Source organism: Nerophis lumbriciformis, linkage group LG36 (assembly GCF_033978685.3).
Source record: "Nerophis lumbriciformis linkage group LG36, RoL_Nlum_v2.1, whole genome shotgun sequence".
NCBI lineage: Eukaryota > Metazoa > Chordata > Actinopteri > Syngnathiformes > Syngnathidae > Nerophis > Nerophis lumbriciformis.
The window spans coordinates 9,845,047-9,869,645 of NC_084583.2; the positions used below are offsets into that span (position 1 = coordinate 9,845,047).

At 39.0% G+C, this 24,599-nt stretch overlaps 1 protein-coding gene across 3 annotated transcripts in view; it reads right to left on the reverse strand.

The window, feature by feature from the left end:
- The window catches only part of ccdc88b (coiled-coil domain containing 88B), a 231,135-nt gene that overhangs the window by 18,575 nt on the left and 187,961 nt on the right, over positions 1–24,599 (reverse strand). For all 3 annotated transcript variants that reach the window (XM_061930450.2, XM_061930449.2, XM_072912467.1), the window contains 2 exons: positions 12,505–12,650; positions 5,418–5,516 (listed from right to left, as the gene is read on the reverse strand). In XM_061930450.2, coding sequence (XP_061786434.1) covers positions 5,418–5,516; positions 12,505–12,650 — 245 coding nt within the window. The remainder of the gene's footprint in view (positions 1–5,417; positions 5,517–12,504; positions 12,651–24,599) is intronic.

A 24,599-nucleotide genomic window follows, 5' to 3' on the forward strand; every position in this document is an offset into this window, starting at 1 on the left:
AATAATAATAGTAATTATGCTATATAAATAATAATAGTAATAGTGCTATATAAATAATAATAGTAATTGTGCTATGTAAAAAATAATAGTAATTGTGCTATATAAATAATAATAGTATTAGTGCAATATAAATAATAATAGTAACAGTGCTATATAAGTAATAATAGTAATAGTGCTATATAAATAATAATAGTAATAGTGCTATATACATAATATTAATAATGTTTTATAAATAATAATAGTAATAGTGTTTTATAAATAATAATAGTAATATTGCTATATAAATAATACTAGCAATAGTGATATATAAATAATAATAGTGCTATATAAATAATAGTAACAATGCTATATACATAATAATAGTTATGTATATAGTATATATATAGTGCTATATAAAAAAATAATAGTAATAGTGCTATATAAATATTAATAGTAATAGTGCTATATAAATAATAAAAGTGCTATATAAATAATAATAGTAATAGTGCTATATAAATAATAAGTAATTGTGCTATATAAATAATAATAGTAATAGTTTTATATAAATAATAACAGTAATAGTGCCATATAAATAAATTGTATTTGAATTTAGACAGTGGTTATGTTTTGGTGTCATGTTGCTAGCAATAATGAGGACGTTGACAACACTACACCACGTGTCAACATAAACGGACTCATTTTCATACAAATAACCTTGTCGGGTCATAAATTTGATGTCGACATAAGCGGTCAACATCGACTTAAGCACTTTTTAAGAACGTAGCGCTTGTAGTTTATGCGTGTAATATACGTGCCGTGTTTAGTACTCCTGCAGTTAAACCTCCCAACTCTAGGAGGAGCTCTTGAGTCGATAGAAAATATTTTTTTCTTTCTTTAGCACACCTTCAAAAGGTGCCAACTTATTTTTACAGCACAAGAAAAGCCATGGAGGTGAATCCCAGTATAATTGTATTCACGTGGCCAAGGAGAATTGTCGTGTCAAGAACCCTTGAGATGAGTGCTTCAGCCACATGTGACGGTCATACTTACCTAATCACATGTTTTGGAACACAGCACGTACTACAACAACAATCAGTCACAGGTGCCTGCGACTCTCTATTCCACAATTCTGAAGCCGCATGTTTGTGACCTGGTGGTGTGCAAGTTGAAACCACAAAGACAATCTCTGGGTGTTTGTCCACTTTTGTTTTAGCAATAGGAAAACAACTGCAAGAAGAGACACTTATGCACTGGAAAGTGATCAAGATTTGTGTTTCCAGCTCAGTCATTCCTCGTCTTGAACACAAACTACATTGGAAAGTTACTCCATTGCAGACGTTGTCATGATTTCCTTTCAGATCCGATACGGAGTAAAATTCAGGCTGATCTGATGCCGATACTTTGTGCAAATATACCTCGTGTGTCTGCTGAAATGTAAAAAGTTGTGCATTTCAATGAAATACACGTCTCAAAATATACTTAAAATAAGTATAGTTAGTTAGGTAATAAAAAAATGTATAAGACTATAAATGACAACAACAATAACAAACACTGATAAACATTAATATGTTTGTACAGGCAGGATTTTTGCAGTCTATTAGAATTCATGCAGTTACACAATCGTAATATTGTATTCTATTCTTACCTGGGGTAAAAACAACAGTAAAATGTAATTAAAAAAAAGGAGAAAAAAAATGGTTACCAATGACAAAAAGCTGAAATGTTCTAACAATGAATAATAATATACTTAGTCAGCAATAATACAAAGCTGTCACAATATCTGTTTTTAGCATTTTTAAAACAAAACAAATACTTTGACTTTTCAGTATGCGGCCCTCGGTGGAAAAAGTTTGGACACCCCTGAACTAGCAGAACTGAAACAATCAAGCTGTTGTCATGGCAACGTCAGCAAGACTTTTTGTGAATCAGAACTTTGTGTGAATGTAAACGAATAACACGAATGTGAATGTAAATACTGGAGTGATTACATTTTGATTAATCACAGCTGGAGATTTACTTTGATGATGTCCTTCATTTTTTCTTCAATATTAATTATGTTTCATTTTGCATGAGTTATAAAACACCTTGAATATAAAGTTTATCTTACCAAAAATAGGATTTTCTTCATTGTTGTGGGACTACTACTACTGCTCTGTTATCATGTGGCATTTGAAGATTGAAGGACTTTGGTAAACAGAAAAGCTACAAGTTACTCTCCATTAAATGTAGCTAAGCTACAAATTACTCTCCATTAAATGTAGCTAAGCTACAAGTTACTCTCCATCAAATAGAGCTAAGCTACAAGTTACTCTCCATTAAATGTAGCTAAGCTACAAGTTACTCTCAATTAAATGTAGCTAAGATACAAGTTACTCTCCATTAAATGTAGCTAAGCTACAAGTTACTCTCCATTAAATGTAGCTAAGCTACAAGTTACTCTCCATTAATTATAGCTAAGCTACAAGTTACTCTCCATTAAATGTAGCTAAGCTACAAGTTACTCTCCATCAAATAGAGCTAAGCTACAAGTTACTCTCCATTAAATGTAGCTAAGCTACAAGTTACTCTCCATTAAATGTAGCTAAGATACAAGTTACTCTCCATTAAATGTAGCTAAGCTACAAGTTAGTCTCCATTAAATGTAGCTAAGCTACAAGTTACTCTCCATTAAATGTAGCTAAGCTACAAGTTACTCTCCATTAAATGTAACTAAGCTACAAGTTACTCTCCATTAAATGTAGCTAAGCTACAAGTTACTCTCCATTTAATGGAGCTAAGCTATACGCTACTCTCCATTAAATGTAACTAAGCTACAAGTTACTCTCCATTAAATGTAGCAAAGCTACAAGTTACTCTCCATTAAATGTAACTAAGTTACAAGTGACTCTCCATTAAATGTAACTAAGCTACAAGTTACTCTCCATTAAATGTAGCCAAGCTACAAGTTACTCTCCATTAAATGTAGCTAAACTACAAGTTACTCTCCATTAAATGTAACTAGGTTACACGTTACTCTCCATTAAATGTAGCTAAGCTACAAGTTACTCTCCATTTAATGGAGCTAAGCTGTACGTTACTCTCCATTAAATGTAACTAAGCTACAAGTTACTCTCCATTAAATGTAACTAAGCTACAAGTTACTCTCCATTAAATGTAGCTAAGTTACAAGTCACTCTTCATCAAATGTAGCTAAGCTACAAGTTACTCTCCATTAATTGTAGCTAAACTACAAGTTACTCTCCATTAAATGTAGCTAAGCTACAAGTTACTCTTCATTAAATGTAGCTAAGCTACACGGTACTCTCCATTAAATGTAGCTAAGCTACAAGTTACCCTCCATTAAATGTAACTAAACTACAAGTTTCTTTCCATTATATGTAACTAAACTACAAGTTTAAAAATGTAGCTAAGCTACAAGTAACTCTCTATTAAATGTAACTAAGCTACAAGTTACTTTCCATTAAATGTAGCTAAGCTACAAGTTACTCTCCATTAAATGTAGCTAAGCTGCAAGTTGCTCTCCATTAAATGTAGCTAAGCTACAAGTTACTCCCCATTAAATGTAGCTAAGTTACAAGTTACTCTCCATTAAATGTAGCTAAGCTACAAGTTACTCTCCATTAAATGTAACTAAGCTACAAGTTACTCTCCATTAAATGTAGCTAAGCTACAAGTTACTCTCCATTTAATGGAGCTAAGCTATACGTTACTCTCCATTAAATGTAACTAAGCTACAAGTTACTCTCCATTAAATGTAGCAAAGCTACAAGTTACTCTCCATTAAATGTAACTAAGTTACAAGTGACTCTCCATTAAATGTAACTAAGCTACAAGTTACTCTCCATTAAATGTAGCCAAGCTACAAGTTACTCTCCATTAAATGTAGCTAAACTACAAGTTACTCTCCATTAAATGTAACTAGGTTACACGTTACTCTCCATTAAATGTAGCTAAGCTACAAGTTACTCTCCATTTAATGGAGCTAAGCTGTACGTTACTCTCCATTAAATGTAACTAAGCTACAAGTTACTCTCCATTAAATGTAACTAAGCTACAAGTTACTCTCCATTAAATGTAGCTAAGTTACAAGTCACTCTTCATTAAATGTAACTAAGCTACAAGTTACTCTCCATTAATTGTAGCTAAACTACAGGTTACTCTCCATTAAATGTAGCTAAGCTACAAGTTACTCTTCATTAAATGTAGCTAAGCTACACGGTACTCTCCATTAAATGTAGCTAAGCTACAAGTTACCCTCCATTAAATGTAACTAAACTACAAGTTTCTTTCCATTATATGTAACTAAACTACAAGTTTAAAAATGTAGCTAAGCTACAAGTAACTCTCTATTAAATGTAACTAAGCTACAAGTTACTTTCCATTAAATGTAGCTAAGCTACAAGTTACTCTCCATTAAATGTAGCTAAGCTGCAAGTTGCTCTCCATTAAATGTAGCTAAGCTACAAGTTACTCTCCATTAAATGTAGCTAAGTTACAAGTTACTCTCCATTAAATGTAGCTAAGCTACAAGTTACTCTCCATTAAATGTAGCTAAGCTACAAGTTACTCTCCATTAATTGTAGCTAAACTACAAGTTACTCTCCATTAAATGTAGCTAAACTACAAGTTACTCTCCATTAAATGTAGCTCAACTACAAGTTACTCTCCATTAAATGTAACCAAGTTACAAGTTACTCTCCATTAAATGTAGCTAAGCTACTAGTTTCTCTCCATTAAATGTAGCTAAGCTACAAGATACTCTCCATTAAATGTAGCTAAGCTAAAAGTTACTCTCCATTAAATGTAGCTAAGTTACAAGTTACTCTTCATTAAATGTAGCTAAGCAACAAGTTTACTAATACACCAATACATTCCAGCAATGCCCATACAACACCACTAGGGGACAGTATTGCACTACAGAACATTCCTGTTCACGCTAGCTTCAAATGATGAGTAGTTTTACTTTATTTTAGTTGTATTTTGCACGGGTTAACTTCTTATTAATGACCTAAAATGACTTGGTAATTGCACGAGAACATGTTTTATAGATTGATAGATAGTACTTTATTGATTCCTTCAGGAGAGTTCCCTCAGGAAAATGTAAATGTTCTAATATTATTAATAACATCATTATATAACACTATTAGAATATTATATATAATATTCCAATTAGAATATGTATATATTGGTCTTGGAGGTCCCACTGGCCCAATAAGGAGTATGTATGAAGTGTCAAGGAGAAGGTGACTTCAAATTATTTAAAATAAAACACTAATACATTCCAACAATGCCCATACAACATCACTAGGGGACAGTATTGCACCACAAACACTCCTTTTTTTTTTTAGCTTCAAAAGATTAGTTTTACTTGATTTTAGTTGCATTTTACACTAGTTAACTTCTGGCCCAACAAAGAGTATTTATGAGGTGTCAAGTACTTGGCTGAAGGTGGCACGTTGGGCTCCAGAACTCTGTACTGGTCCATGATCTTCTCCACCAGCTTCTGCTTCTCTCTACGCAGCTCGCTCAGCTTCTCCCTGAAGGAGGACACAAAAGTATTATAGAGCATCCTGTCACGGACATCCATCAAAGTCCCAGAAGAAGAAGAAGAAGAATAAGGGGACTTGGAGCCCATGATGAAGGTTGCAGTGAAACACTGCTGGCAAGAAGAAAAAAAACAGCCTGCCTTGGATGATAAACTGAGTCGGAATTAAAAAAAAAAATAGTCTAGCAAAAAGTGTCTGACACTGTGGGCTGACCTGGGTTTCCCACACTGGGCTGCTGGCGCTCTGTTAAAAGAGGTCAGTGCTGCAAAATGGCAGGCGAAGTGAAGCATGGTGTTTATTTCAGTGCCAGCTCTATTGTGAGGAACAGTAAAAGCTTGTTATTTCCCCCCTGAGGATGAATCAGGCGCTGCTCATCTCCTGCGTTTATTGCTTTTTTCCCCTCCCAACATCTTGTTGACCACACCACCGCAGATGCCCCCCCCCCCCCCCCCCCCCGACCCCAAAAGAAAGCAATCAGTCAAAGTGCAAATGTGCTCCGCTGCAACATGGAAAGTCATCATCATGCCTTTTGCTTTCATAATCAAACTGCCTTTCCATTATTTCCCCTCTTTGTCCTTAGCTGTTTAAAAGCTGCCGTTTAAAAAGGCGAAAATTGAAAGCAGTTTCTGTGAATGACTGCCGATAAATTGTTTTTCCTACCAGCCTGGACGTGTTTTCAAATATGTTTCACTTTACAAAGCGCTGCATTGTGTCTGCCTTCATGCACAACATCATGGCTCACCTGTTATTACAAATGGTGATATTTATCTGCAAACGTCAATAAAGGAAACATTAAAGCTGATCAGTGGGAATAAAAGCAAATGGCCAAGAGGGTAATGATGTCATTTGGGAGCAACACTCACACCCTCACACATTCATAGGCTCAGACGCTCACACGCTCACACACTCATACGCTCACACGCTCACACTCTCACTCACACACTCGCTCACACACTCACACGCTCACTCACACGCTCACACACTTGCTCACACGCTCACAGGCTCACACGCTCACTCACAAGCTCACACGTTCATACGCTCACACGCTCACACACTCGCTCACACACTCATACACTCACACGCTCACACACTCGCAAACTCGCTCACAAGCTCACATTCTCTCACTCTCACGCTCACACACTCGCTCACACGCTCACTCACAGGCTCACACGCTCACACGATCGCACGCTCGCACACTCGCTCACAAGCTCACATACTCACACTCTCACTCACACGCTTACACACTCGCTCACACGCTCACTGGCTCACACGCTCACACTCTCACTCACACACTCACACGCTCACCACCTTACACGCTCACACGCTCACTCACATGCTCACACACTCACTCACACGCTCACACACTTACACGCTCACACACTCACTCACACGCTCACACGCTCACTCACACGCTCACACACTCACTCACACGCTCACTCACACGCTCACTCACACGCTCACTCACATGCTCACACACACGCTCACTCACACGCTCACTCACACGCACTCACACGCACTCACACGCTCACACGCTCACACGCTCACTCACACGCTCACTCACACACTCACTCACACACTCACACACACGCTCACACACCCACACACTCACTCACACACCCACACGCTCACTCACATGCTCACACACTTGCTCACACGCTCACACACACACACACACACACACACTCACTCACATGCTCACACGCTCAATCACACGCTCACACGCTCACACACTCACTCAGACGCTCACACACTCACACGCTCACTCACACGCTCACTCACACTCTCACACACTCGCTCACATGCTCACTCACACGCTCACACACTCACTCACACGCTCACTCACACACTCACACGCTCACCACCTCACACGCTCACACGCTCACTCACACACTCACACATTCACGCGCTCGCAAACTCGCTCACAAGCTCACATTCTTTCACTCTCACGCTCACACACTCGCTCACACGCTCACTCACAGGCTCACATGCTCACACGCTCACACGATCGCACGCTCGCACACTCGCTCACAAGCTCACAAGCTCACATACTCACACTCTCACTCACACGCTTACACACTCGCTCACACGCTCACAGGCTCACACGCTCACACTCTCACTCACACACTCACACGCTCACACGCTCACTCACACGCTCACACACTCACTCACACGCTCACACACTTACACGCTCACACGCTCACACACTCACTCACACGCTCACACGCTCACTCACACGCTCACACGCTCACACACTCACACGCTCACACGCTCACTCACACGCTCACTCACACGCTCACACGCTCACACGCTCACTCACACGCTCACTCACATGCTCACTCACACTCACACACACGCTCACACACCCACACGCTCACTCACACACCCACACGCTCACTCACACGCTCACACACTTGCTCAGACGCTCACACACACACATACTCACTCACATGCTCACACGCTTAATCACACGCTCACACACTCACACGCTCACTCACACGCTCACACACTCGTTTACATGCTCACTCACACGCTCACACACTCACTCACACGCTCACTCACACACTCACACGCTCACCACCTCACACACTCACACACTCACACACTCACTCACACGCTCACACACTCACACGCTCACTCACACGCTCACTCACACGCTCACACACTCGCTCACACGCTCACTCACACGCTCACTCACACGCTCACACGCTCACTCACACACTCACACGCTCACCACCTTACACGCTCACACGCTCACACACTCACACACACGCTCACACACCCACACGCTCACACGCTCACATGCTCACACACTTGCTCACACGCTTACACACTCACACACTCGCTCACACGCTCACACACTCGCTCACTCGCTCACACGCTCACTCACACGCTCACTCACACGCTCACTGACACACTCACACACACACTCACACACTCATACGCTCATTACCTTACACGCTCACACGCTCACACACTCACACGCTCACACACTCACTCACATGCTCACACGCTCGCTCACACGCTCACACGCTCACTGACACACTCACACACTCACACGCTCACCACCTTACACGCTCACACGCTCTCACACTCACACGCTCACACACTCGCTCACACACTCACACACATGCTCACACACGCTCACACACTCGCTCACACGCTCACACACTCACTCACACGCTCACACGCTCACTCACACACTCGCTCACATGCTCACTCACACGCTCACACGCTCACATGCTCACTCACACACTCACACGCTCACTCACACGCTCACACACTCACACACTCACACGCTCACACGCTCACACACTCACACCTCCATGCCTGTGCCACGGATCAACACACTCGGCATGTCCCCATACCAATCCTTTGGTACCAGAACCAAAACGTGTATCCATAATTTTGACACATTTCTAAATAAAGGGAACTATGAAAAAGTGCCAATATTGGCTTTATTTTAACCGAAAATATGACAATACAATAAACATGTTTCCTATTGCACTCAAATAACTATTTACAATGTTCAATATTTCATATTGTCTGTTATAATCAAGGATTAGATTAGAATATAATTTAAAAAAAGTTTTATTGACGTTATATTAAATGCTTCATGATTTATGGTTGCCAATCCTGGCCTGTGCTTTAAGGAAAACACAATTATTAGTAAGTACTAAAAACAAAACTATGGATAAATGTACCACGATAAGACATGTAGCAGGTAAAACACATTTTTGTTAAAGATTAAACACAAATTGTAGCAATTTGTTATAAAATATATTCATATCACTTGCATTAGTTGACACTAAATGGGCGGTTTTAACTCCGCTAATATTTGGCATCAATCCAAGCAGCTGTGTTCATACATATCAACATGTTACATATTATGTATCTACATGTTATGTATGTACATGTTACGTATCTGCATGTTACTTATCTACATGTTACGTATCTACATGTTATGTATATGCATGTTACGTATCTACATGTTATGTATCTGCATGTTATGTATCTACATGTTATGTATCTGCATGTTACGTATCTACATGCTACGTATCTGCATGTTACGTATCTGCATGTTACGTATTTGCATGTTACGTATCTGCATGTTACGTATCTACGTGTTATGTATCTAAGTGTTATGTATCTACATGTTATGTATCTACATGTTATGTATCTACATGTTATGTATCTACATGTTACGTATCTCCATGTTACGTATTTACATGTTACGTATCTACATGTTACGTATCTACATGTTATGTATCTACATGTTATGTATCTACATGTTACGTATCTCCATGTTACGTATTTACATGTTACGTATCTACATGTTACGTATCTGCATGTTACGTATCTGCATGTTATGTATCTACATGTTACGTATCTACATGTTATGTATCTAAGTGTTATGTATCTACATGTTATGTATCTACATGTTATATATCTACATGTTTTGTATCTACATGTTATGTATCTACATGTTATTTATCCACATGTTATGTATCTACATGCTATGTATCTACATGTTTTGTATCTACATGTTAAGTATCTACACGTTACCTATCTACATGTTACTTATCTACATGTTACGTATCCGCATGTTAAGTATCTACATGTTACGTATCTACATGTTATGTATCTACATGTTATGTATCTGCATGTTATGTATCTACATGTTACGTATCTACATGTTACGTATCTGCATGTTACGTATCTGCATGTTACGTATCTATATTTTACGTATCTACATGTTATGTATCTACATGTTATGTATCTACATGTTACGTATCTCCATGTTACGTATCTACATGTTAAGTATCTACATGTTACGTATCTACATGTTATGTATCTGCATGTTATGTATCTACATGTTACGTATCTACATGTTACGTATCTACTTGTTACGTATCTACATGTTACTTATCTACATGTTATGTATCTGCATGTTATGTATCTACATGTTACGTATCTACATGTTACATATCTACATGTTATATATCTGCATGTTACGTATCTGCATGTTACGTATCTACATGTTATGTATATGCATGTTGCGTATCTACTAGTTACGTATCTACATGTTATGTATCTACATGTTATGTATCTGCATGTTGCGTATCTACATGTTGCGTATCTACATGTTATAGTATAGTACAGTATAGTACTGATTTCAATCAATTAGTATGGCGGTACTTTATTAGTACTGGTATAGCAAACAACCCTAGACACACACATTACATGATGTACTATTTGTACAAGTACACACACATTACATGATGTAGTATTTGTACTAGAACACACACATTACATGATGTACTATTTGTACTAGTACACACACATTACATGATGTACTATTTGTACTAGAACACACGCATTACATGATGTACTATTTGTACAAGAACACACACACTACATGATGTACTATTTGTACTAGAACACATATTACATGATGTACTATTTGTACTAGAACACATATTACATGATGTACTATTTGTACTAGAACATGCAATACATGATGTACTATTTGTACTAGAACACACATTACATGATGTACTATTTGATCCTGCCTGTAGCTTCAATTCTATCAATCCTGTTAAGAAGCCCTGCAGGGACCTGATTTACTCTTTAATCCACTTCATCCTTTCTTGTCTGCGCTGTGTGTGTGTGTGTGTGTGTGTGTGTGTGTGTGTGTGTGTGTGTGTGTGTGTGTGTGTGTGTGTGTGTGTGTGTGTGTGTGTGTGTGTGTGTGTGTGTGTGTGTGTGTTCTTGTATTCCTACCCTTCTTGAGGCATCAACAAGGAAAAGTAGCTTCCATATGAGGACCGGTGAACGAGTTAAAACCATTGCATCTAATAGAGAGCCAAGTACTAGAGTCCGTGAACATTGCTCCAAAGTCAGGATTGTTTTTGTTGATTTAATGTGCATACAAAAGTGAACATTGACAGGTGCAAAGGCAGCAATATATGGACTTCCCTATTCATCCCCGGAAAACACCCGCCAGGTCCCAAAAAGGAGGGATTTTTCAATTTGACTGTGTGTCGCTTTTAAAAGTGCTCCCCCTCTGGTCAACATATGAAATAACAAGTGTGTGTAAAACATTTAAATGTGCCCTCTTTGGCCAAAATTAATTAAAAAAACATAAAATAAATATTTATATAGAGATATACTGTAATAACTTGAAGTAAATAATGAAGATTAGAAACCAAATACAAACAATTGGGACCAATTTCTCATATTCTCTCTGTTTCTGCAATATTGCAATATTTTCTCGTATAATTATTACTTTTTAATGAACAATGGTGACATTTGTCATATAAAATTCTGACGTTTATCACATTATTGCCAATTTTTTTGTTGTTTTCGTGAAATAGTGACATTTTTTAAGTAAAATTATGACTTGTTGTAATTTGGCCAAGTAAAATGTTTATTATTATAATATTGCCGACATTTTAAAGTTTTCTTATAAAATTGCGACTTTTGTCGAGCAAAATTACGACTCTTTTCATAAAATTGCCGAAATGTTAAGTTTTTCTTGAAAAATTGCGACTGTTATTGAGTACAATTCCAACTTTTATCATAATCTTGCACACATGCTCAGTTTTTCTTGCAAAATTTTGACTTGCGTTGTTTAAAATGAGGACTTTTATTATAATACTGCCAAAATTCTAAGTTTTTCTTGTGAAATTGTGACCTTTTTCTTGTGAAATTCCAACAAATTTTTCACAACAAGCTTTTTTATATTTGCATAGTATGTATATATTATTAATGTTGTAAATACACTTCTTTATATATCTAGAAAGGGTGGTCCTAAAGAGGGAGGCATTTTTCTCAGGTCTCAAGAAGGTAAGAAATACATGTGTGTGTGTGCGTGTGTGTGTGTGTGTGTGTGTGTGTGTGTGTGTGTGTGTGTGTGTGTGTGTGTGTGTGTGTGTGTGTGTGTGTGTGTGTGTGTGTGTGTGTGTGTGTGTGTACTAACTGATATTCCTTCTGCTGAGTATAGTGCTGGTCACGGCGCTCCAGGCTCTGCTCCAGTAAGGCCCGGTTTTCCGCCAGCAGGCTGCGGTTCTGCTCGGCTAAATGTCGGTTCTCCTCCTCCATGTTCCCCTTCAGCTGGCTCAGCAGCTGGAAATACATGCCAGGAGAACAAATAAATGCCAGGAGAACAAGGGTAAGGCACTGAAAAGATGCTCTTTAAACACTCCACACTGGCCTCCACTCTAATAGACGCCAAGCCTCAATGACTCCCGATAAGCACGTCAACACATGTGTTTACATACAGTACATACAGTGTGGTGTTTACATACATACAGTGTGGTGTTTACATACAGTGTAGTGTTTACATGCATACAATGTAGTGTTTACATACATACAGTGTGGTGTTTACATACATACAGTGTAGTGTTTACATACATACAGTGTGGTGTTTACATACATACAGTGTAGTGTTTACATACATACAGTATAGTATACATACATACAGTGTAGTGTTTACATGCATACAGTGTAGTGTTTACATACATACAGTGTAGTATACATACATACAGTGTGTAGTGTTTACATACATACAGTGCAGTGTTTACATACATACAGTGTAGTGTTTACATACATACAGTGTAGTATACATATATACAGTGTAGTGTTTACATACATACAGTGCAGTGTTTACATGCATACAGTGTAGTGTTTACATACATACAGTGCAGTGTTTACATACATACAGTGTAGTATACATACATGCAGTGTACTGTTTACATACACACAGTGTAGTGTTTACATACATACAGTGTAGTATACATACATACAATGTAGTATACATACATACAGTGTAGTTTACAAACAGTGTAGTATACATACATACAGTGTTGTATACATACAGTGTAGCATACATACATACAGTGTAATGTTAACATACATACAGTGTAGTATACATACATACAGTGTAGTGTTTAAATACATACAGTGTAGTATACATACATACAGTGTAGTATACATATAGTGTAGTATACATACATACAGTGTAGTATACATACAGTGTAGTATACATACAGTGTAGTATGCACACATACAGTGTAGTATACATATATACAGTGTAGTGTTTAAATACATACAGTGTAGTATACATACATACAGTGTAGTATACATATAGTGTAGTATACATACATACAGTGTAGTATACATACAGTGTAGTATACATATATACAGTGTAGTATACATACAGTGTAGTATGCACACATACAGTGTAGTATACATATATACAGTGTAGTATACATACATACAGTGTCGTATACATACAGTGTAGTATACATACATACAGTGTAGTGTTAACATACATACAGTGTAGTATACATATATACAGTGTAGTGTTTACATACATACAGTGCAGTGTTTACCTGCATACAGTGTAGTGTTTACATACATACAGTGCAGTGTTTACATACATACAGTGTAGTATACATACATGCAGTGTACTGTTTACATACACACAGTGTAGTGTTTACATACATACAGTGTAGTATACATACATACAATGTAGTATACATACATACAGTGTAGTTTACAAACAGTGTAGTATACATACATACAGTGTTGTATACATACAGTGTAGCATACATACATACAGTGTAGTGTTAACATACATACAGTGTAGTATACATACATACAGTGTAGTGTTTAAATACATACAGTGTAGTATACATACATACAGTGTAGTATACATATAGTGTAGTATACATACATACAGTGTAGTATACATACAGTGTAGTATACATATATACAGTGTAGTATACATACAGTGTAGTATGCACACATACAGTGTAGTATACATATATACAGTGTAGTATACATACATACAGTGTCGTATACATACAGTGTAGTATACATACATACAGTGTAGTATACATATATAGTGTAGTGTTTAAATACATACAGTGTAGTATACATATAGTGGAGTATACATACATACAGTGTAGTATACATACAGTGCAATATACATACATACAGTGTAGTATACAAACAGTGCAGTATACATACATACAGTGTTGTATACATACAGTGTAGCATACATACATACAGTGTAGTGTTAACATACATACAGTGTAGTATACATACATACAGTGTAGTATACATATAGTGTAGTATACATACATACAGTGTAGTATACATACAGTGTAGTATACATATATACAGTGTAGTATACATACAGTGTAGTATGCACACATACAGTGTAGTATACATATATACAGTGTAGTATACATACATACAGTGTCGTATACATACAGTGTAGTATACATACATACAGTGTAGTATACATATATAGTGTAGTGTTTAAATACTTTTTTTTTTTTTTTTTTTTTTTTTTTTTTTTAAATGTCCTGTCCAGCTTCTCAGGCAAATCATATAGTTGATGTAGATGCCCATGTCGGCTGTTCAGATTTACTTTACAAAAGAGAAGTGTAGGATACTTCTCTTGTTGCCTTATTTGTATTTGACTTTATTAAATGTATTTATATTATCATTTAGTGCAGCCGGGCCGGAGCAGGAGGGGATAGAAAGAGAAAAAAAAAGAAGACAGAGGGGGAAATTGTGGGGACAAGAGGGGGATTAGACAGAGAGACAAAAACAACAACAGCAAACAACAACAACAACAACAACAACAACAACAATAGAGCAACATCAGCAAATATGACATGTACAAATATGATGGTAAAAGTAATAGCAAATAAGCAGTTAGCGAAAAATAAAAAATAATACAGAAATAACAATGAGCATTATTACACTACAAATGGATCAATACAAATACCAATAGAAATAGCGCTATTGATAATGAACAATACCAATAATTTACCTTTATTATCAACAATACAGTTGTTTAAATGCAACAATACATATACGTAATGATAACTTGAGATACGAAAGAATGCAGAAAAATGGAGGGGGAGAAAGAGAAGCAACCTACATTAACCTTGAAGATTGTTATAGTCACAATAGGTTAAGCTTTGTCAGTGTGCCATGTGTTACACCCAGTTTACCCTAGGGCAACAACGTTAATATATGTTTGATGAAACGTGATTATGTGCATGAGTGTAAGTATGCATATGTACTTGTATATGTACAGAATGTGTATATGTGTTTGTACAATGAATGTATATGTACAGAATGTGTATATGTGTTTGTACAGTGAATGTATATGTACAGTATGTGTATGTGTATGTTTGTATATTGAATGTGCGTGTGGATGTACGAACATTAGGTAGGTAAATATGTACTGTATTTGTGTATGTATGTGGGAGCGTAGGTACCTATGTACGTATGTGAGCATATGTGAATTTGCATGTACAATACATTCGACTCCCAGAGTGCGTGGGAGCCAGAGCACGGCCCCATCACCCCCGATAGCCCAACCCACAAACAGGAGGCGTGGTGCCCAGGGAACCAGGGACCACCGCCCCCACGCAGCCAAGCCGGCCAGCGACAGGAACCCCAGAGCCCGACCCACCGTACCGCCCACAAGGGCCAGCAGCAGGCCGCAGACAGACGCACCCGGCAGAGGACAGGGCACGAGAAAAGCAGGGGACAGCCAGACCCCAAGCCAGCGAGAGACCACACCCCACACGGGCAGAAAGGCGAGACGCCCCGCCCGAGGGACCCAGAGACTCCCCGCAACCGGACGGGAAGACCGCCCCCGCCCCACCGGCAACCGGGCCCCCACGAGCCCACCCCCCACCCCCGGAGAGCGCGGCGAGGCCAGCCCCCGGCCACCCCACCCAAACCGGCCGCCGCAGGACCACCCAGGCACAGGGCCACGGGAACCACCCACCCCACCCGCAGGGACCCCAACGATGGAGATGGAACAACCAGCAACCGCCCCGCCGAGCCCCCCCCCTGAGGGAGGGGAAAATTAAAAAATAATATTAATAAAATATATTAAAAAATAAATAAATAAATAAATAAATAAATTAATTAATTAAAAAAAAAAAAAAAAAAAAAAAAAAAAAAAAAAAAAAGAATTAAAAGAAGATCACAGACATGCTGACAAACAAGGTCACTACCCCAGCAACTGGCCGACTCGCAGCACCTCGGAATACCTTGCAGCACCAAGCTACCACAATAGACGCAGGGACTAGGCCCAACAGGCCCCAACCAAGACGGGCACCCGGAAGGGATGGACAGCGGGACCCAGGAGCTCCAGACACGCAGTTCGGATGCAGTAGCCTGTGGCGTCGACCCCCGTCTGACAGGCAGGCCCAGAGCGTACCCCCAGAAATATACATACATACATACATATATACATACACATACACACATACACGTATACATACCCACACATACACATATATACATATACATACACATATGTACACATACACATATATAAACATACATACATACACACACATATACATACATATACACAGTTCGTCAGCCCCGACAGCCATCACGCGCGCGCGCTGCCATCAGTCACAACATCAGCCACACCCCTGCACCAGACCCAGCAGCCACGGGCGCCCACACCACAAACAAACGGCAGCAGAAACAGCAGCCGCAATAACCCCAGACAGCCTGCACCAGCCAATCAAATCAAAGCGATCAAAAAAAAACTGCGACCAGCAACCACACGCCACCAGGGCCACGGAGACCAGCCGGCGCCAGCTCGCCGGTCAGCCCGAACGCCAACACGCAAACAAGAGACACCAACAACCCCCCCAACCAGAAGGCCCCCCACCCCAACCCAAACCCGCACAAACACACCACCGCCCAAACAACCGAGACACAGCATCCAGACCAGACACGGGGGCTGCGCCGCCACCACACCAAGTCACCAACAGAGACCCCACAGCGCAAGGTCGGGCCACACGGGCACGGACCCCATCCAACAGGAAGCGAGACCCGCGCGACGCCACACACAAATAAATAATAAGATTAAAAAAAAAATAAATAAAAAAAAATAAAAATAAAAAAATAAATAAAATAAAAAAATAAATAAAATAAAATAAAATAAAATAAAAAATAAAATTTAAAAAAAAATAAAATAAAATAAAAATAAGTAAATAATAAAAATAAAAATAATAAATACATTAAAAATAAAAAAATAAATATATAACAATAATAAATGAATAAAAGCCTGGCAGGCCACCAGACCGCAGTCCCCGCCGGCCGACGAGGCAATGAGGGGTGCGCCGAACCCCAAACCCCCCATGCATGTGTACAAGGCCCCCAGAGTGTCTACTGTGTAGTTAAAATTAGGAGGTCAGCCGTTACAGCCGACCTCCAGTCCCTATTGATGTGTGTACTGTAGCGTGAGTGAGATATGTATGCTTGTGGGAACTAATAATGCGATTAAAATTGGGGGACATCAAGGTCATGGTGGGTCCCAACCAAACCAAGCCCCCCAAATCCTAAGTGTCTAATATGCAGCTAAGATTGAGGGATGGACGAGCAGGGGACAAGACAGGAGGACTGGAGCCCCATTGGAGGCATCCTCAACCCCCCGCCATGCCTCCCCGCAGGACAATCCCCAAAGTCCTATATATGTGTGACTGTGTGCGCTATAAGTAGGAGGAGTAGAGGGCCCGGACATCCCCCCAGTCCACGCGGCCGACAACCAGGAACTACGGCCAGGAGGCCGCCACCCCCCGCCACAGCCCGTGACCCACACCAGACCACTTTAACGTGACGCCACGCGAGCCCCCCCCCCCCGCCAAACAAAGCCAGCCCCCGCCCGCCCCAACCCAACCCTGCAGAGCCCATACCGGCAACCAAACGCAGAGAAACCGCACAGCCCCCACGCCCAATGCAAACACCGCATCCCGGCCATCCACACAGCAACGTGCCCATACGAGTCCCGGCCAGGGGAAGGAGCCCCCCAACGGGGGAAGAAGCCAATGCATCCCGTCCGCCCGCCAGCCCCCAAACCAGCCGGCAAGCCAACGCCAGCCAGCCCCACAACCCCACAAGCGCACAGACACCAGCCACAGTCCCCCAGCCACTCCAACCCAACACAGCGATGCCAACCGCTGGTATCACCGCAGCAACCATCACCACCACCGCCCGTCCGCAGCGTAAACACCCGCGGCCGCCGAAACCAAAACAAAAAAGCGACCGACCCCGTAAACCACAACAACGCACACCCCCGGCTACCACCGAGGCCACCAACCCACCTACCCCAACTCATCCACAGCCAGGCCAATTGAGCCACCGGACATCCACACCCATGCACACACCTACACATTCATATACACATACATACACACATACATATATGCATATACATACACATACACACATATACACACGCATGCATATACATATAAACATACACATCCACACATATATACACATTAATACACCCACACACATATACATAAGCCCACATATACACAAACACATACATACACAACACACACACAAAAATAAACCCTTTAAATAAAATAAAATAAATAAAAATAAATAAGAGGCCTGGTCGCCAACAGTGCCCAACGCCACCAAACCCCGCAGCCCCTCCCGCACGTCCAGGCCCCCCCCGCCCACCACCCACCAGGCATCCCATCCGGCAAAAAGCCATAAGGGCCCAGCCCTGCGCCCACAGCCGGCATGCCACGGCACCTCAGCAGACCCGGCGCCGCGATCAGCAATGCACACCGGGGCAGCGACACATACATATGTACCTACATACATACACACAGATTTCACCATACATATATACAAACGTACACACACCCACATACACGCGTACCCATATATAATTTAACAGAATAAGTTAAATATATTAAATAGATTAAAAAAAAAAATAATAATAATAATAATAATAATAATAATAATAATAATAATATATATATATATATATACATACACACATACATACATATATATACACATACATACATACATTCATACATACATACATATATACATACATACATATACACACATACACATATATATATATATATATATATATATATATATATATACACATAAAATAAATTAAAATAAATAAATAAAATTAATAAAAAAATAAGGGCAGAGTAAAACACAGGAGGGGGACTCCCGCAGGGCAGTCGGGCAGCACCGCCGGGGCCCCAACAAGGGAGGCAAGCAGTCCCCCCAACCCGGCACCAGGCAGGCCCGCACAGCCGCAGCGCAGGGCGACCCCGGGCAGACCCCGCCCCGCGCCCCAGGGGAAGGAGGAAGCCCACGTATGTTTAAATACATACAGTGTAGTATACATATAGTGGAGTATACATACATACAGTGTAGTATACATACAGTGCAATATACATACATACAGTGTAGTATACATACAGTGTAGTATACATACAGTGTAGTATACATACAGTGCAGTATACATACATACAGTGTAGTATACATACAGTGTAGTATGCACACATACAGTGTAGTATACATATATACAGTGTAGTATACATACAAACAGTGTAGTATACATACATACAGTGTCGTATACATACAGTGTAGTATACATACATACAGTGTAGTGTTAACATACATACAGTGTAGTATACATATATACAGTGTAGTGTTAACATACATACAGTGTAGTATACATATATACAGTGTAGTGTTTAAATACATACAGTGTAGTATACATACACACAGTGTAGTATACATATAGTGTAGTATACATACATACAGTGTAGTATACATACAGTGCAATATACATACATACAGTGTAGTATACATACAGTGTAGTATACATACAGTGCAGTATACATACATACAGTGTTGTATACATACAGTGTAGTATACATACATACAGTGTCGTATACATACAGTGTAGTATACATACATACAGTGTAGTGTTAACATACATACAGTGTAGTATACATATATACAGTGTAGTGTTAACATACATACAGTGTAGTATACATATATACAGTGTAGTGTTTAAATACATACAGTGTAGTATACATACACACAGTGTAGTATACATATAGTGTAGTATACATACATACAGTGTAGTATACATACAGTGCAATATACATACATACAGTGTAGTATACATACAGTGTAGTATACATACAGTGCAGTATACATACAGTGCAATATACATACATACAGTGTAGTATACATACAGTGCAGTATACATACAGTGCAATATACATACATACAGTGTAGTATACATACAGTGTAGTATACATACAGTGCAGTATACATACATACAGTGTTGTATACATACAGTGTAGTATACATACATACAGTGTAGTGTTAACATACATACAGTGTAGTATACATACACACAGTGTAGTGTTTACATACATACAGTGTAGTATACATACATACAGTGTAGCATACATAGAGTGTAGTATACATACATACAGTGTAGTATACATACAGTGTAGCATACATACAGTGTAGTATGCACACATACAGTGTAGTATACATATATACAGTGTAGCATACATACAGTGTAGTATACATACAGTGTAGTATACATACTGTGTAGTATACATACATGCAGTGTAGTATACATACATACAGTGTAGTGTTAACATACATACAGTGTAGTATACATACACACAGTGTAGTGTTTGCATACATACAGTGTAGTATACATACATGCAGTGTAGTATACATACATGCAGTGTAGTATACATACATACAGTGTAGTGTTAACATACATACAGTGTAGTATACATACACACAGTGTAGTGTTTGCATACATACAGTGTAGTATACATACATGCAGTGTAGTATACATACATACAGTGTAGTATACATACACACAGTGTAGTGTTTGCATACATACAGTGTAGTATACATACATACAGTGTAGTATACATACATGCAGTGTAGTATACATACATACAGTGTAGTATACATACATACAGTGTAGTGTTAACATACATACAGTGTAGTATACATACACACAGTGTAGTGTTTGCATACATACAGTGTAGTATACATACATACAATGTTGTATACATACATACTGTGTAGTGTTTACATACATACAGTGTAGTATAGTGTAGAGTTTACATCAGTAGTACATGAAGTAGATGTTGTACTATGACTACTCGGAATGACCACCACATTCAGCTTTATTTGTCCAGAAGATGTGAGACAATGTTGAAACCTGCACTGAAAAGACTTTTATGTCATGCTGCATGTGACAACTAAAAGTATTTTATTTACACTCTTGGATCTTCATTTGAATTACGATGACTTGGTTTTATGATTTTAAGGTGATTTAAGATTGTCGTATTTTCCGGACCGTAGGGTGCACCGGATTATACGGCACACTGCTAATGAATGGTCTATATATATTTCATATATAAGGTGCACTGGATTATAAGGCGCATTAAAGGAGTTATTTTATTATTATTTTTTGTACATGTAAAAGACTTCCTTGTGGTCTACATCAGTGATCCCCAACCACCGGTCCGTGGACCGATTCGTACCGGGCCGCACAAAAAATAAAAAAATAAAAAAATAAATTAAAAAAAAATTAAAAATATTTTAATTTTTTTATTAAATCAACATAAAAAACACAAAATATACATTATATTTCAATATAGATCAATACAGTCTGCAGGAATACAGTCCGTAAGCACACATGATTGTATTTCTTTATGACCAAAACAAACAACAACAACAACAAAAAAATACCATAACAAATGATGCTAGCAAGTAGAGATAAGCAAGCAACACCAAAATGTGGATGCTTCAGTGAGAATATAGAACATTACAAAGAGCACTCAAAAATCTGTCAAGATATTTGGTAAGCTACAAAGCCGCACCCTTTGATGTATTGTCTGCGCATTACGGCTACCATAGTCAGACGTACTGTGCTTCAACATACAGGTAGTATTATGGTGTGTGTATAAGGACAATTAAGAGACATTATATTTGGCGTTTTGTTTCGCCTAATTATGCAAAACCAACTTTTGTTACCGATTGGTCTCGAAAATGTGCGCGCTTCCGCCATTGTAGTCCGCGCCATAGTCAATAAGCTCCTCCTTTTTCTCCATCCTCCGCGACTGCCATTTCTAATACAAAATAGCGTACATTTCTAACTGATATCTGTCAGTAGACTTGCTATGGAAAACGACCATTACAACAAAGATGACGCAATCGAAGTGGAGGCACGTAAGTAAATAAGACCACGCACAGTGTAACACGGTGCATCGTGAAGAACACGCCCACATAATCCGTGCAAAATGTTGACCAATGAACCGCCATTGTTATGTAGACAACAAGGAAGTGTTTTACATGTAGAAAAGCCAAAAGCAGTGAAGTTGTCACGTTGTGTAAATGGTCAATAAAAAGAGAATACAACAAATCCTTTTCAACTTATATTCAATTGAATAGACTGCAAAGACAAGATATTTAACGTTCATACTAAGAGACTTTGGTATTTTTTGCAAATAATCATGAACTTAGAATTTAATGGCAGCAACACATTGCAAAAAAGGCATTTTTTACCACTGTGTTACATGGCCTTTCCTTTTAACAACACTCAGTAAAGGTTTGGGAACTGAGGAGACACATTTTTTAAGTGGAATTATTTCCCATTCTTGCTTGATGTACAGCTTAAGTTGTTCAACAGTCTCCCTTCTCACATTTTAGCCTTCATATTGCACCACACATTTTTCAATGGGATCGTATTGCTGAAATAAGCAGGGGCGTCCACGATAACAACATGTGTTGCTCCAAAAGCTGTATGTACCTTTCAGCATTAATGGTGCCTTCACAGATGTGTAAGTTACCCATGCCTTGGTCACTAATACACCCCCATACCATCACACATGCTGCCTTTCACACTTTGACCCTAGAACAATCTGGATGGTTCTTTTTCACTTTGGTCCACAGTTTCCAAAAACAATTTGAAATGCGCACTCGTCAGACCACAGAACACTTTTCCACTTTGCATCAGTCCATCTTAGATGATCTCGGGTCCAGCGAAGCGTTTCTGGGTGTTGTTGGTAAATGTATTTGGCTTTGCATAGTAGAGTTTTAACTTGCACTTACAGATGTAGCAACAAACTGTAGTTACTGACAGTGGTTTTCTGAAGTGTTCCAAAGCCCATGTGGTGATATCCTTTACACACTGATGTGGCTTTTTGATGCAGTACCGCCTGAGGGATCCAAGGTGTGTAATATCATGGCTTACGTGCAGTGATTTCTCCAGATTCTCTGAACCTTTTGATGATATTACGGAGCGTAGATGGTGAAATCCCTAAATTCCTTGCAATAGCTGGTTGAGAAATGTTGTTCTTAAACAATCTGCTCAGGCATTTGTTGACAAAGTGGTGACCCTCGCCCCGTCCTTGTTTGTGAACGACTGAGCATTTCATGGAAGCTGATTTTATACCCAATCATGGCACCCACCTGTTCCCAATTAGCCTGTTCACCTGTGGGATGTTCCAAATAAGTCTTTGACGAGCATTCCTCAACTTTCTCAGTCGAAGCCTTTCTGGGTGTTGTTGATAAATGGCGTTGGCTTTGCATAGTAGAGTGTAAACATGTCTTTGCAGTCTATTCAATTGAATATAAGTTGAAAAGGATTTGCAAATCATTGTATTCTCTTTTTATTTACCATTTACACAACGTGACAACTTCACTGCTTTTGGGGTTTGTAGTAAACAAATCATAATATGACCTTATTAGTGCGCATTTTGCGTGAAAATAGACCCGAATAATCAAGTTCATCGACAGTCGGAAAAATCCCGTATACACACTTTAGAATTCCAGCAATACCTTTATAACACGACTAAAGGACAGCATTGTGAGTATTTTTACTTCATTTCTGTTTGATTTTTACACGGTTACTCTTCTTTCTATCTCTGAACGGCTGAGGAAAATGAATTTTTATATAATTAGAATTCTAATGACATGGTGAGGAAACAATGCTTTGAAATGAGAGCAAGTCAAAAAAGGTGATAATAATTAGCCAGTTTTGCACCATTTTCTAACTACTGACTTACTATTTGTGTTTTGCATGCATTTTCTTATGCGAACCCCGTTTCCATATGAGTTGGGAAATTGTGTTCGATGTAAATATAAACGGAATACAATGATTTGCAAATCATTTTCAACCCATATTCAGTTGAATAT